This window comes from Rhyacophila brunnea, unplaced genomic scaffold (genome assembly GCF_057557595.1).
Source record: "Rhyacophila brunnea isolate RB1 unplaced genomic scaffold, BYU_Rbru_1.0 scaffold_16, whole genome shotgun sequence".
Lineage (NCBI taxonomy): Eukaryota > Metazoa > Arthropoda > Insecta > Trichoptera > Rhyacophilidae > Rhyacophila > Rhyacophila brunnea.
Window position 1 is genome coordinate 11,337,380 of NW_028232816.1, and position 17,628 is coordinate 11,355,007.

The 17,628-nt window shown below is 38.8% G+C and overlaps 1 protein-coding gene across 1 annotated transcript; it reads left to right on the forward strand.

Moving 5' to 3' along the window:
• The first annotated feature begins 1,624 nt into the window (after positions 1–1,624).
• Positions 1,625–8,113, forward strand: LOC147074369 (ejaculatory bulb-specific protein 3-like). The gene is made up of 2 exons (XM_085943646.1): positions 1,625–2,058; positions 7,870–8,113. The coding sequence occupies exons 1-2, from the start codon at positions 1,872–1,874 to the stop codon at positions 8,055–8,057; spliced, it is 375 nt and encodes a 124-aa protein (XP_085799772.1). The 5' UTR covers positions 1,625–1,871; the 3' UTR covers positions 8,058–8,113.
• Positions 8,114–17,628: the final 9,515 nt, after the last annotated feature.

Below are 17,628 nucleotides of genomic sequence, written 5' to 3' on the forward strand. Positions count from 1 at the left end.
ATTATGCAAATACGCATTTTAAAAGTGCAGGTATTCCATTAGATACACGTAATCCAATTAATTATTGCATTTAATTACTTAAGTATATAAAGAGATGCATCTAAAGGTCCAGCCGCCAGTGTCGTTTGATAATCTCCTTTAATAGAATCCAAGGTATTTATTTCATAGTAATATTATTTTAATATTTTAGTTTATATTATTATATTATAAATTATAGTACTTTGAGTTAATAAAGTAGGGCACCAATCATGGTAGAAAAAACTAAATATCTACGCTGTTTTTTTACGTTAAACTATGTCTTTCTTTGCGGTACGTGCGGGGTATCATGGCCGACTATGTCACATCATGAAATTTGACGATGATACTTTAAAAACTATTTTAAATATCGTAATAAGTGAAGTGGTTTTGTATTTATAGATAACAGACAAAAGTTTCGTGTGATAATGATGAAAATAATGATAAACGTTACGGGGGATGGGGGTCGTGGTTACATGTAAGTTGTACGTATGTAGTTCATCGTGGGACACTTATTCGTGCACCGCAGTACGTGAAACATGAGTTCGTATAACATTTTATCAAATGACGAGCTCTTCGTTGAACATTTCACCGTGGAATACATTTGTACGTATCTTACAAAATGCGGCGATAGTTTGCAAATAGTACTGTTACAATTAGATTAACCCTATTCTAACCTAACCTAACCTAGTAAAGACATCTCCACATATTGTAGCATACGTACAAATATACTCCACGGTGAAATGTTCAACGAAGAACTCGTCATTTGATTAAATGTTACACGAACTCATGTTTCACGTACTGCGGCGCACGAATAAGTGTCCTGCGGTGAACTGTTTACGTACAAATTTCCGGATACGATACTGCGTAATTGGCAGCATAAATGTCGTCAGACACCCAGCAATCACATAAAACCCATATGGTGTATTATAGAAAATACAAGTGATGTGTCAAATGATTCATACCGAAGATTTCTAACTGTGCGTGCATATAATATTATAATTCCATTTCGTCACCTCAATAATACAACTAGATAACTCTGACTTGGTCATTGTTGTAAATGAAATTTAAACTTTACTTGATTAATATAAATCTAGGCTATAATTATTTTTATTTGGGTTAAAATTTCGAACACAAAATTAATACAATTCCCATTAACTTCTGATTTACCTAGTTTTACCATTTTGTAGAGGAGGAAAATAAATGTAGAATCATATTCGATATCTATCTCAAAAACAGTGAAAATCAAGTTATCTAGTTGTGGTATTGAGGTAACGAATTGAAAGTTAAACAAGAAATAGTGCGTCGATGTGTGAATTTTCTGACAATGTCAGTATTATATGCGATGAAAAAACAGTATCAAAGAAAATATACTATATTATTATAAAAAGTGCAGACTCTAGTGAATAAGAAGGTGCCACTGCTCCAGAACGTTCAAGACTTTATAGACAGAAAAAGAAAGCGGAGACCACTCGCGCTAACAGCGACATTACATCAATCACCGCACTACTTTCCATGATCCATCGCCAAGTTTCGCGCCTTCCGCCATATGGAGTTTGCAGCGCGTAGGTCGCTTTTGTAGTACCGCTGCGGCGTGAGGGAAGGTCGGCTACGTTCTGTTCGCGTTAGAGCAACTAACACCAGGGGTCAAGCAAAGCTGTGTACTTGCTCCCATTATTTTTAACACAATGATGGATTTTGATGGACCATGATGGCACCATCAAAGTATGCGAAGAAAGACTATACGATTTGAAACGCGAAGATAACGCATTCATATTTGACTCGATCGAACAGCTGGAGGTAACCGTAAATGGAGCATTAACAATATATTTAATTATTTCAGTGTGTATCCTACAATGAAGATTCAGACTATCGTATTGCTAGTGGCGTGCTTTTTCGGAGTGGCTCTCGCAGTCCCAGCAAACGACCGATTGGGAAGCTTCGACCTCGATGCACACCTCTCCAACGACAGGACCTTCAAGAATGTCCTCAACTGCTTGCTGGAAACAGGACCATGCACTGCACCTCTAAACCACTTTAAACGTGAGAGCTTGGGTATTCTATAAACTTTAGATTTTAATTTAGGGCAATCAGTTCGCAAAACGCAAAACGGAAACTCCATATAGTAGCTGACTCAATTATAATAATTATTTCCTGAATATTATTTTCAAGATATTATTTTGATTGTGTTGTGAGTACGTCAATAAATATCGGATCATAATTCATTGAACATGTCACTCGAATATAAGTTCCCGGTCTATTAGTATCTCAGTTCCTATATCGCTCCGCACAACACCTCATTCACACCGAGACTCGGACCTCGGAACAGTATCATAAGTAGGTATTGTAACATAACACTGTAACATACTCTTGTACCGACTGTTTTCGCTGCAAATAAAACTCGCTCCTCCATCCATCGAAGCAACCACCAAATCTCGACTTCTTCATACACCACACCATGACCCCCATATTCTTGTTTTCCTTATTAGTGAGGATGGTATTAATTATTAGTGAAATTACAAATTTTGACAATAATCTCCTTCAGTCTGGAGTAGGGAATCCAATCCCGAGCCAAATTTTTGATCCCGAGATTTGGGGATTACAATTTGACAATTCCGGGATTCCGGGACTGGTCCCGGAATTGGCATTTTTTTCCATTGTTTATATAAAAATTTTACATTTACAAATAACATTGATAAAATCGGTCAAAAATAAATCTAGTATAATTTATACTATTTAAGACATTTATTGTTAATATTGTATACGTTCAATCTTGGAAATACATAAGTTTATGGAGTAAATAATATTGGAATATAAATAATAATGTGAATTTAATATGAGATTGCTGTTTCTGATAGTAAAGACTTAATGAATGGGTCAGCGAGATTTAAAATAGTAAAGCAAATCATGGTGTACTCATGGCCTTTCCGCTTCATAAATCTAATTAGTCAGCCAAATATGAAACTGCCGTAAAACGTATGAGATCATGGTGGAATTACTTTGTTAGTGGTGCGAAGCATTGTTTTTTCCAATCTTTCTCATTTTTATTAATTTTAGTATGTGAAAAAATAAAATGAATCGGAAATTTATACATGGGTTTAAATCAAACTCCATTCAAACTCAGTTTACGTATTTCTAATGTAGTTATTTGTTATTAAAAGTATTTTTTCTGTTATATTTTCGTTTTTCTTTTATTTTCCATAAAAATTGATAAAAAAACCAATCCCGGGATTCATAGGTATCGAAAATAGCTCGGGATCCCGGGATTGGAATCCCTAGTCTGAAGCTATCTTGAGTAGATTCAGTCATTCGCAGTCCAGTCAGTTGCTTGGTTATGTTGCCCCACCTGAATGGCGCACGCCTTCGTGACCTACTTGCTTCGATGTCACCAATGATCACCCTCTTATCCAGACTTTTAGGACTTGTGACCGAAGAATTGAAAAAAATGTCATTGCATGCGGCGTTCATAAATACGAAGGAGGCTATTTTATCTAAAAAATATACTGTTATTATTATTTTATATAATAACATAATATAGATTAGTGGTTTCCAAACTTTATGTTACTACGCCTCCCTTTTTAAAAAAAAATCTAATCTTGGCGCCTCCCCCCCTTTATTTCATTAAATAATACAGACACCTTTTTAAATGCCTAGTCAACAATGTACTAATACAAAAATGAAAAACAAAAATATAAAAAGGTTTTACTACAAACTTATATTATATTCATTTTTAAATTAATTTGTTTTTTATGCGATGAATGTGCTTGTTTATAAGCACACTCAATTTCAATAGAAGTCAATCCAAATTCATCATCGTTCATTGACAAATGGATTTTACCATGGGCCCCACATCCTGAAGCGGGCCCATCTACCTATCGCTGAGGTTAAGGGCAGTGTGGTGCTCTAATGTAGTGTTTCCTATATTATACACGGGAGTTATCATTTAAGTAAGTATATCAATCATCATATAGTTATCATATCAAAATGCAACGCACAACCACATATTTAAAATATTTAACAGCCCTGAAACAAAGTAGCGGCACAGGCGACTTTTTTTTGCTATGAATAAAATAATGTGAAAAGTGAATTAGCAAACTAACGAAGACCTCAGTAAATAGATTTTTGTTTGCTTCCGTATATATCTGGCGCAGAAATCATTTAAAAGTCGAAACATGGCGAACTTATTTTTTTTGTAATTTTGATTTTCAAAGCTCCAATTTTTACGAATGCCTTCACTTTGTCTTTTTAAATCAGTGAATGAATTAGTGGTCCTTACATTGATTTATTCACTCATGTGTTTTGTTTCTTATGTAGTTTATAACTAGCGGTCGTTTTATAAACTATGCATTTGCAAACTGAAAACATGTGGCTACATTAATTGTGTTAAACTTTTAGCGCCTCCCAGTTTGGAAATCGCTGATATAGATTGTAAAATCATTTTTTTTATCTTCATAAAAATAATGTTATATGGAAATTACGACGTTGCCATACATAATACGTACATGCTTAATCCATAGAAAAGTACTGCTTATCTACTACCAAATGTACATCGTGACGCCATGGGGTTGTTTGAACATCTTCACGCAGTGGCGCACCCAGGATTTAATATTGGGGGGGGGGGCAAGGAGGAGAATATAAATTATTCCCATAGGCTATTTTGCTTCTTCACAGCCTAATTTCAAGTTTATCGGTCTTTTGTCTATTGCACTCGGTGTACCTATACCATGGTCCCCACATCCTGAAACGGGCCCTCAGGCTAGGATATTTGGCGGGCCCCCTACCTACCGATAAGATTATAGGCAGTGTGAAACACTACATTAACGTTTTTCAAATTGTGTTTTAGTTCAAATTAAGGGTACTTACACAGTGAATTATTAGCGATTTTTAATAATGGAGCTGTCGAGTATCGACACATAATAATCAACAAATATATTGCACAATTATATAAGTAATTGAAAATGTGGCGACTTTTTTACTATTAAAGCTGATTTATTATGTGTGTTTATCTCACTTATCTGGACAACCCGACACGCCGGGCCCCCCACAGCCCGGGCCCCTAGGCTAGAGCTCTGTCAGCCCTCCCCAGCTATGACCTACACCACTCCGGAATTCGGGTGGACACCGAGAAAGACAGTTCCACTAGGGATTGGGTTTCTAAAAAACCTGACATTAGTGTTTCGAAATTTTTGTGTTAGAAATTAAAATCTAAGACATTTTTCTAAAAAGGGTGCTGGAGAATTATTACAAATCATTTTTTTGCCGTGTTTTTATTTGTCTAAGCCCAAAGGTATAGTTTATTGGCTTTCAATTTCAATGTTTAAAATCATTCTGATAATTTTCATGTTTGGGGGGTGCTAGGGCTGGATGCGCCACTGTCTTCACGTCTCTTAAGCTCATCTTCAACTTATAGCGGATGTGCATGGATTTACTTGCGCCAATAGTGTGTATTTTAAAATATCGCGATGATAACTGTTTACACGTAAAAGTGCTGACTGCTTCGCCAATCTCATTCTTCAAGAGACGCGATTTTATCTTTATTTGGTACTATTTGACAGGTCGTGAAAATCCGTTAACCTCAAAATGAGTCTGCGCGGTGTAGTTCATTTTTTTACCGGCAGGTTCGCTACTATCGTTCTATTGCGCAGACTCAGGTTGCGTAGGTTTTATTGCACTCTCCAATTGTCGCGTGAAAATTCAAAAGCTTCTAAAATTTTTTGATTCATGCATGCAATCTTGCAATTTGCACGATAATACGAGGGTTGTCCAAGAATTAAAGACCTTTATTTATTTTTGGCGACGCGGATAGCGTGTAGCGTAGACTTCCCTCTCTAGAACGAGCGATGAGTCGGCTCGTTAGCTGGCTTCAGTATGACCTTTGCGTCCGTTTGAGATGGACGCTCTGCTGTCGAATCCCGCCACCTGCGAGGTGCGTTCAATCATTCGGTTTATCAACCAGGAAGGAGTCCACCCTGTGGAAATCCATCGTCGTCTCATATTCAATTATGGTAATGTGACGAACCAGCGGAATAGCCGGCCACAGACGGACAGTTCTCGTAACAGGTTGAACATGCCAGTTAATAACTATACAGTTATCTTTGGTAGATAATCTGCGGCGCCCATAGACGGACACTTTTCGACCTTTCAGATATGTGCCATGTTCAAACTGCCAGCGACCCCCCACTCCCGTGTTTTTGTAAAACTGTTGGAATTTCAACTAGCCGAAAGTTCTCGTTTGACGTTAGATGCTGGTAACGTAAAGTAGGAGTAGCTGGCGCGATTTGGCGGCAAATTTTGACAGTTCTGTCATAGTTCGTTCGTAAGAAGTATATTATTTTTGTTGCGTGTTAGTTCTTTTGCGAGATACTCATATTATATAATTACGAATATTGTGGTGTCAACTAGGTACCGCAAACAATATTTTCCACTACTTAAATGTAAATAAAAAAATAAAATGTAAACTTGATGTAAAATAAATCTAGACAAAAGAAATATGTACTTACGTAAATTTAGTATTAAGTTAATGTTATAATATGTACCAAATTAATAGATATTATTCAAAACCAATAAGTAAATTGTTTTGGTGATTGAATAAAACATATTACACAAATTTAATGTATATAACCCTGATTTAAATAAAACAATACGTATGTATTTTATCTTAATTAAATTTTATTAAAACAACAATAAGTATACTATGAATAATTTATTCAAAATAAAAGAATCTGGACATATATTTACACAAACAATAAATTGTAATCATAATAAATCTAACAAAGTAAAAATATTCGTAGATCAATCGTTCGTTCAAGTATACCCTACTTAAAACTAATTTAACACATGGCACCCCTGTGTATGATCTCGGCGAACATAACCTCCATAGTTTTTGACACTTGATCTGCCACAGACAATAACTGTACGTATATGGGCACGTCTGTTGACAGTTCGACAGATTTTAAATGGGGTAGTTAAACTGATCTGTGGTGTGTCCACTAACGTACAGTTATTGAACAGTTATTGTCTGTGCCATGTTCAAACTGCTACGAGAACTGTCCGTCTATGGGGGCCTAATGTCAGGAAGTGGTGTACATACTGAGTTTTCGAGTGGTAGAACGAGTATTTATGAAGAGGGGAGAGGAAGGAGGTCCTAAATTAGTGACGTTTTGTTGAAGAAAATCAATGTTAAAGTTCGTGAAGATCGGCGTCTGACAGTCCGTGAGCTCGAAATTTTGATCCCAGACGTCAGTAAGTCTACCATACAAACGATTTTGAGGGGAAAATTGGGATATGCAAAGGTGTGCTCATTGGGTGCCGAAAATGCTGACGGAAGCTCACAAACAAAATCATGTGAAAAGCGCTTAGGTGTTTTTGAACCTTTTGGACTCATTCAAATGGGATTCATCCTGCTCATAGCCCCGACCTGGCGCCGAGTAATTTCCATCTTTTTCTTCGTCTGAGGCTAAATTTGGCCGGAAAATGCTTCGAGACCGTCGATGACGTGGAGGAAGAGATGAGAACATTTTTGAAGACTGCGGCGGTTGACTTCTTCGACAAGGGAATCAAGGACCTAGTGCCACGACTCACCAAGTGCATCGATCGTAATGGGGACTACGTCGAAAATTAGGGGGATATGTACCTAAAATTTCGTATGCTTTTTTATAAGAATAAAATTTTCCTGATTTTTAAAATAATTTAGGTCTTTAATTCTTGGACAACCCTCGTACATGTTTACACATTGTGTATTTTTTTGTTATGGCCGCGACAATACGTATTGTCAGCAGTAAATCCATGCACGTGTAAACAGGGTATTACTTTATTGCCTAGTTGATGAAAGTATTTATGTTTATTGTGTTAAAGGTCACATACCTGTGCTGCTGGAGACAGCGTGCGGAATATGTTCACCATTTGAGCAGCTTCTCCTGAGGAAGCTTATGAGATTCATCAAGAAAAACAAACCAGACATCTACGACGCGATAAATAAAAAATACGACCCGGAAGGAAAATACCAAGACGTCATCGAAGAATTCATGAACGCTTCTGACTGAAGACAGTTAATGACATTGCCAAATTTTACGATAATAAAACTTTAATATACTTAATATTTATCTGCCATTCTCGAAATGACAGGATGTCTTTGATTCTTTTAAGAATTTACCCATTGTTATTTCACACCCCCAGACCTACACTAAATCAGCCATTTTCCAGGAGAGCCAAAACAAACTTTTTGAACCATGTTTATGGTACTTGATATATCTAATGGCGTTACAATGTCCATTTTTTTGTAGAATTGGAAACAAATATATCTTTCTAGTGGCATTCATTTAAGAGTATCAGAAGTACTGGAGTGTTCTTCTCGATTTTTGACTCAATTTATTTAAAATAACACTGGAGTTAGGGGTATATCTCGTTAAATAGTTTTTTTAGAGATACGCCAGTGTTCTCCTGAGATAGAAAAAAATAAATGTAATTAAACTGCATTCATAACTCAAAATATTACATTGGCACATTGGCAAATTCGTCTAAAACAACTTATCGAATACAAATTGACCTCTAACAATTGAATGCGCGGTAATAGAGGGAATAGCATCTTGTCCTATTGGGTAGGTATTTATCAGTGGCGAAGGGTGGAGGTAGGCTGTTAAGGTCTGACATAAATAGTGCACACTAAACTTTGTCAATTAAACGTATTTGTTTTCAGTGAACGACTACAATGTGTTGATAGTGTTTGTCAGTTTTTTAAATTCAATTAAACCCTGCCTAATCAAAGCCATAAAAAAATATTCGCTTATCATCTAAAATTATGCTATTAAACTATGCATACTTAAAGATATTTTATAGATAGAATAATAATTTTTATCGACTATGGTTTGGCTTAGACAGGGCTTAATGAATTAAAAAAAACTAACCAACACCATCTGTAATTCAACAAAACAAATAAGTATGACTAAAAAAGTGTGCACTATTTTTGTCGGATCGCCCATAGCACACTTAAACTATTATGGTTTGATTTTGGCAGGGTTAAATAGAATTTTAAAAACTCACTCGCACCATCTACTCACTCAAGTCGTTGTTCAATGAAAACAAATAGGGTTGGCTGAAAAAAATAGTGTGCACTATTTATGTCGGATCTTAACAGCCTACCTCCACCCTTCGCCACTGGTATTATGAAGGTAGCCACAGTGAACAATTTTGACGCATCAGTAACATTGTTATTCACGAAATACTGTTTTTTGTACAACATGGCCTGCCTATCGAAGTCTTCCTAGATATAATGTATTTATTTAGTATTATGGACAATAAAAAATATAGATTTAAATCGTTCATAACCAGTGTTCAAATCAGGGAACTCAGAAATAATGGGAACTGAAATACATGACGGGTAAGGCGAAGCAGGTAACCGACTCGAGTAAGGAAGAATACGGGCTAAACTTACACAGTGTCAAGAATACGTTTTACCTGGAATACTGAAAACTGCTCTCGGTTTATGCATTTACGCTCATTTAATGTTGGTGTATTACACACACTATTGCACGTGCATAATGCGTGCTTCATTTTTCGTAGGACACTCACACATTCAAAACACTGCATCAACATGCGGCGTATTCAATATAGCCTATCGATATTCTATTTATTATCTGTTATGTGGTTCAAACTAAAAAGAATCCCGACTGGAAAGCACAATAAAAATGTATATGTCAACGACAGATTTAAAACAATATATACATAGGGTAAGCCGTCCAGTGAACGCACACTTAATGACTAATTGACAATAATTGTACAATTTATAAAAAAATATAGGTATTCTTATAGCTGTTCTAAAATATATTGTACTCATCTATAATTTGTATAGATTTAAATAAATTTCATAGATATGATGTGCACCAAATATCTGTTTAATAAAAGAAATAATAATCTTACATATTATAAATAAACACAGGGAATCCCTATAATTAAACACAAAATCTAAAGAATGAACATTTAAAAACCAAAGGCTATACCTCAGTTGAGGCATGGTCTAAAAAGATCGTGGCTAGGCGATGCGCGGATTGCAGGTCGCGGGTGCAGTAAATGGGTAACGTTTTTAGTCATCTTTACACGATTTAGGAATTAATAACCCCGTCACCATCACGAAACAAATTGACGTATTCACACCTCGATGTTCGCTCTCCGATTGCCAGCGGGTACAAAATTTCGTCGCGCCTATAGTTGAAAAATATTTGCCGTTTCACTGAAGTATCGTCTTAAATGAACTGGGCATATTAAACATATTATTATTAGGTCTTTATTATTTTAGAATTACAACAATAAGTAGGTACAATAAATTGTGTATATCTATGGTATTACTATTTTTATGCCATGGAAGATGCTCTTCTTATAAAAATAGGCAATTTATATATTATGTATAATATGTTTATTAGTATTGTATTTTATTGATTATTTTCGGCTATTTTAATGAAACAAATTGAATGTCTTATACTTATGGCTTATGCATATTATTTACTCACTTTATCAGTACGGCAGGCGAAAAAAACTACTTTCCATAACACCTACACAATACTCTCTTGAAGCGGATACCCAGGCTACGATATTCGACAAATAAGCATGACTGAAGGAGTGTGTACACCACTTTTATCGGATTTCCACAGCTTCTACTTCCACTATGATGGTTTGGTTTAGACAGTGTTTAATTGAATTTAAAAAACTAACAAGCATCATCTACAATTCGTATTCTTAGTTCAATGAAAACAAAATTTAAGAATGAGTGAGAAAGTTTTGCGTGCACTATTTACATCGGATCTCCACAGTCTTAGTCCATGTTTCGCCACTGCTATGCTCCATCCTGAATGATCTCCACTGAGGGGCGGCCACAGAATGGAAATTATATTAACATACTTTTTTTACGATGAAGACTTCTTAGCCATTCACCCAACCTATTGGGCCTTTGCACTGGATTTCAATACACATAACAACAAAAACAACATGTTTTTTATCAGCCGTGGATCACGCGATTTACGGATTTGTATTTGTAATAATTACAAGATAAAAAGAACTTTTTATATACAACTTTTTAAATTTTCTGTTGAATCATATAAACTTGACTTGACTAGCTTAAACGATCAAAAAAATTTGTACTTGATAGAAATAATACTGAAATGTTATTTTGACATATTGATTTCCATAGTAACGCACGTATATATTAATAATATAGTTGCTAGGACCCTACCTCAGACCATGGTGTCGAAATAACTTTTCATACAAAACAGAATTAACTGAAAATGAATTCAATTCTACTTAAAGATGGCTAAAAGTATTAATTAAATGCATTGGCATCGTGTTCTGATATATTCTAAAAGTTTCAAATGTCTAGCTAATTGGGAAGTTAGTTAAAAATCGATTGCAAGATTTGTACCGGACAAAGAACCACCGAACAAATAAGAATACGAGCTAAGAAAAACGTTGTAAAAAGATGGCCGCTCTACCAACTAGGGCAACGTCTATGTAATGGGTTGAGTGAACGGCTATAAAAATACCATATAACTTTGAATTTCGATACTTTTTTTATGGAAATATGACATAGTTGAAGCGACGCTAATCGAGAGAAACGATGCGATAGGTTTCATGTAAGAGTAGTCGGAAATACTATGGGTAACAATCACAGAGCAGATAATAAATAAAATTCCGATAAACTATATACCAATACAGTAAAGTTTGACGCAGGGTTTTTAATGTGTGAGTGTCCTACGAAAATGAACCATGCATTATAGACGTGCAATTAATAGTGTGTGTAATCTAGGGCCGGCAGGTTATATGAAATTATGACGAAGCAGGCAGGTTATATAAAAGTATGGTGAAGCAGACTGGTAATCAAAGTGCGCCAAAACTTCCACGTCAACATTATTATATTATATGGGTACGTTATAATGATTATCAAAAGGCCAAAGTAAATCCTCCGTGATGCCCTGCATCGTCGGATATTTTTGACCTGCTTCATTCAGTAAATCAGTTGTATGAGAAAGCCGATACCTTGCCCCTCTTTTTATTTAATACCTCTATGGTGTGTAATACACCAATATTAGGCTGCAGACACGTCGCATTGCAGTGGACGTGCGTCGACGCAGAGTCTTATTTGATTCCAATTGCATCCGATTAGAATCACCAGTTTTTTGTTTTATCTACTTGGTGATTCTAATCGGATGTAATTGGAATCAAATAAGACCTGCGTCGACGTACGTCCACTGCAATGTCGTGTGTCTGCAGTCTTAATTCAACGTATGACGTATTCTTGACACGTGTTTAAATTCGAGATCGGTTGCCTGCTTCTCCTTACCCGTTAGGTATTTCAGTTCCCATTATTTCTGAGTTTCCTGGTAACAATAATTAAAATCACCTACGTGATTCGCGCACACTAGAAAAAAATGCGATCGGCACGAGTTCAAGATTGAATTATTGTTCCACTATAATAACCATTATTCGTAAAACAGGTTTAGTAAGAAAATCTGACTAATAATATTATAAGGGTGTCGATGATAACGGAAAATTGAATTAATCACACTGACACTCGAGGAAAACTGCATTAGTGAATAGTCTGTAGGCATGTCCGTTTTCTCATGAAGTTTCTATAATGATCGGGCTCTCAACCCACGGGCCGCGGGTTACATGTAAGTAAATTGTACGTAAAACATTTCACCGTGCCACAGTTCGCCGTGAGCTTTCTTATCGGAAAGAGATAACCGTATATCATACGGTCTCCAATTTTATTAGATTCAAAATGAACATTAATTCAATTGTCATAGCTGATGTTAGCAAAATTCATGAATTAAACAATGAAACCCTAACATAACCCTACAAATAATCCAGTATATCGGCTATTTTCAGCGCTCGAAATGGAAAAGTTTACGAACCGGACAATTTTCTGAAGATGTTTACCAAATTTGATGTGTATTTTATAAAAAATAAATGTGTTAGATTTGAGGGTGGAAGTAGTCCGCAGACAGTGCAATGTGTAGATAGCAGTTAAAACCTAAAAATTACAACATTTTAATAATTCAATATTTTTAATAATCAGCAAAACACTGCCGTGAGAACGGACATATGATCACCTCCCGCCGGCTGAAGAAATGCTTAAGTGCCGGGTGTCAGTTGTCCATCACAGGAATGAACGAGTAAACAGTGCATTCCTGTCATTGTGTCGTGTGAAATCCATTGTTGGACTGATAACGTTTGTACCTTAATCAAATTTCGCAGACAAAATCCCAGGAATCTATCCGCAATGTGGGAACAAAACAATAAATTTACCCACGCTGTGGATAGCATTTCCTTTGTCTACTTTCAATATAAAAACAGACGTGGCAATCCAACAAGAACTCAGTACCTTAAATTCGCTCGTCTTAATAACACGCCGCTCGCTTCAACGTTAAAATAACTTTTATCACAAACACTATCGTCGTAATCTAATTTATAAACTTTGTATTATTCAAGCTGTAAATTGAATCTGTAATTTGTGTTAAGGGATAATAAATTTGGGGAATTACTTTTATACGCATCAAAACCTTCTGATTTTATTCATCACCTACCCCTCATCACACCATCCCATGCAACAGTGGTGACCCGTAAAGTAAAATTCAATTCATTCATTTTCATTTTACAGACTTCGTTTAATTTTTTATTAACTACTATTTTACTGTGTTTGTGAGAGAATTATTTTTTCGTTGGAGCTCGTTTTCCCGCGCAGTTTTCAACATCCGTTTTCCCGCGTTAATTTTCTAAAATTCACTTGCCTTGTCAAGATGCCCAATGGACAGTTCTCCAGCGGGTATGGCAGCAATGCCGGAGGAGAAACGACAACACCAGCACCAGCCCAGCAGACCACACCTCAGATCAGCCGCGTGGCAGTGAGGATCCCACCATTCTGTCCAGAAGACCCGGAAATGTGGTTCTGCATGGTGGAGCGAAGCTTCGAAGCAGCTGGCGTCACGACTGACGCGACCAAATTTGGATACATCCTGGGAGCTTTGGAATCTCGTTACGCTTCAGAGGTTCGAGACATCATCCTTAACCCACCTCGTGAAGGAGCCTACGAGCACCTCAGGACGGAGCTGACGAGAAGGCTGAGCTCTACCCAGGAGCAGAAGACCAGACGACTACTGGAGCACGAGGAAGTTGGTGATCGCAAACCATCACAGTTCTTGCGCCACCTACGTTCTCTCGCAGGAGCAGCCGTTACTGATGACATCCTACGCACGCTTTGGATGGGTCGCTTACCACATACCATGCAATTGGTACTGGCGACACAGAAGGACGCGGATCTCAACAAGGTTGCAGACCTAGCTGACGCCATGGCAGATTCCACATCAAAGGCATCCATTGCTGAAACCACGATGGAAGACCTGTGCGGCATCAGCAAGCTGGTGATCACCTTGCGGGAGGAAATCTCAACTCTTCGCGAGGAGCTCTCCAAAGAGCTCGCAAGAGGAAACCGACCATCAAGGCCACGTCACCAGTCACGATCAGCCAGCCAAAGGAGGAACCATTCCCGACCGCGAGACCAAAGCCACAGCAAACCTGGCATGTGTTGGTATCATCGTAGATTCGGCCAAGATGCGGAGAAGTGCGTCACACCATGCACCTTCAACAAGGGAAACGCCACGGGCAGTCGCTAAGCGCGGCCAGCGATTACAGCCCTACCTCCAGCCGCCTCTTCGTCACCGACCACGCCACGAAAATACAATTCCTTATCGACACCGGAGCGGACCTTTGCGTTTTCCCACGCACGAAAGTACAGGGGCGCCGACCAAAATCACAGTACGAACTTTCAGCAGCAAACGGATCTGTCATTGCTACGTATGGCAGTATCTCACTGACGCTGAATTTGGGGTTACGAAGAGAATTCACCTGGAAATTCGTGATTGCAGATGTCACCAAGCCCATTATTGGTGTTGACTTCCTAATCCATTTCGGATTATTAGTCGATGTCAAGAATCGCAGACTGTTGGATCAGACGACTCAACTTACAACCTCTGGACGCCACAGCAGCACTGAGATAGCAACTGTCAAAACTGTCGCAGGTAAATCCCTTTATCATGGATTACTGCAGCAGTTTCCGGATCTCACGCGCCCAGATGGAGCTGGTAGAGAAGTCATCCACAACACGAGACATCACATCCGAACCACCGAAGGACCTTCTGTAGCTCAACGTCCTAGACGCCTAGCTCCCGACAAACTTCACATCGCCAAAAAGGAATTCGAAACCATGACCAGACTTGGAATAGCACGACCATCTGAAAGTTCTTGGGCGTCACCCCTTCACCTGGTGCCCAAATCTGAAGATCAATGGAGGCCATGTGGTGATTACCGCGGATTAAACGCTCGAACCGTACCTGACAGGTACCCCGTGCGTCATATCCAAGACTTCACACAAACATTGCGTGATAGGAAAGTTTTCTCCACGATCGACCTGGTGAGAGCATACAACCAAATCCCAGTGGCTGAAGAGGACATTCCGAAGACTGCCATCACAACACCCTTTGGATTATTCGAGTTTCCATTTATGTCTTTCGGCTTGAGGAATGCGGCCCAGACTTTTCAGCGCTTCATTGACGAGGTTCTGCAGGGTCTGGACTTCTGCTACGCCTACATAGACGACATCCTGGTAGCCTCCACAACAGAACAAGAGCATCTTCAACACCTGGAAATTTTGTTCAAACGCCTACAGGAGTACGGCCTGGTTGTCAACTCCACGAAGTGCCACTTCGGAGTAGAGGAAGTAAAATTCCTTGGCTACCTGGTTTCCAGCACCGGAACTCGACCACTTCCAGATCGTGTCAGCGCTATTCGCGAATACACCCGCCCAGACACTCAAAAAGGACTACGACGGTTCTTGGGAATTTTGAATTTCTATAGGAGATTCGTCCCCAAGGCCGCAGAAACGCAAGCTCCACTGAACTCACTCCTGCAAGGAAAAACTTCCAAGAAAGAACCTATCATCTGGACACCAGAAGCAATCGAGGCCTTCGAGGAATGCAAGAAGAGTTTGGCGGAAGCAACGCTATTGAAACATCCGAAAAGTGAGGGGACTCACTTAGCGATTATCAGTGACGCATCCGATACTTCCGTTGGCGCAGCACTTCAACAACGAGTTGACGATCAATGGGAACCGCTGGCATTCTTTTCAAAGAAGCTAAGTCCAGCGGAGAGAAAATATGGCGCTTACGACCGCGAGCTTTTAGCTATCTATCTAGCTGTCAAACATTTTCGACACATGATAGAAGCTCACACGTTCACCATATTTACCGACCACAAGCCCATTACGTTCGCATTCCAACAAAAATCGGACAAGTGCTCACCAAGACAATTCAGACACCTCGATTTCATCGGACAATTCACGACCGACATACGTCACGTCGCTGGAAAAGACAACATCGTCGCTGATGCCTTGTCTAGGATAGAAGTCGTTGAAGACACACTGAATTATGCCAACCTCGCAGCCGACCAGGAAACTGACAACGAAATGAGTACATTTTTACGTGACGGATCGGTACTTCAGTTGAAACAAGTACTTATTCCCGACACAGACATAAAAGTATTCTGTGACTTGTCAACACCTATCGCAAGACCTTTCATAACCAAACCGCACCGACAAGCAGCTTTTAATCATATCCACAGACTTTCACATCCCGGAATTAATGCGACCGTCAAACTTGTCACACAACGATTTGTTTGGCCGTCGATTAAAACGGATTGTCGAAATTGGGCCCGCAACTGTCTTCAATGCCAGAAGAACAAGATCACACGTCACATATCAGCACCACTCGGAAACTTTGCACCTTCAGGACGATTTGAGCATGTCCACATCGACATCGTCATCCTTCCTATGTCTGAAGGCTGCAGATATTGCCTCACCTGCGTTGACAGATTCACGCGGTGGCCGGAAGCATTTCCGATTAAAGACCAAGAAGCGGAAACGATCGCCCGTACATTCTACAATGGTTGGATCGCCCGTTTTGGAACGCCCTTGAGAGTGACAACGGATCAAGGCAAACAATTTGAGTCGAACCTTTTCAGACAATTAAATCGTCTGACTGGTACGGCGAGGATTCACACGACAGCATATCACCCAGCCGCAAACGGTATGGTCGAAAGACTGCATCGTCAATTAAAAGCCGCTATAAAATGCCACGAGAATGAGAGATGGACTGAAACATTGCCGACAGTGTTAATGGGAATCAGAGCAGCTTGGAGAGAAGATTTAAAGACGACAGCAGCTGAACTTGTGTACGGCGAACCCTTACGCCTACCAGGGGAATTTTTGTGCCATCAAACCAGCACAAACCAAGACCCGAGCAACTACGTCACGATCCTAAAAAAACATTTCCAACAACTGCAACCTGTAAAAAGCCAGCAACACGGCGAGAAACGCGTTTTCATTTTCAAAGACCTTGACAAATCGACACATGTGTTCTTACGCGATGATACAGTTAAAACTCCGCTAAGATCTCCATTTACCGGACCATATGAGGTCATCACGCGCAATTCGCGAACATATGTCATTTGCAAGAGAGGAAAAAACGTCACCGTTTCTATCGACCGTTTAAAACCAGCGTACATTCTCAAGGAAAA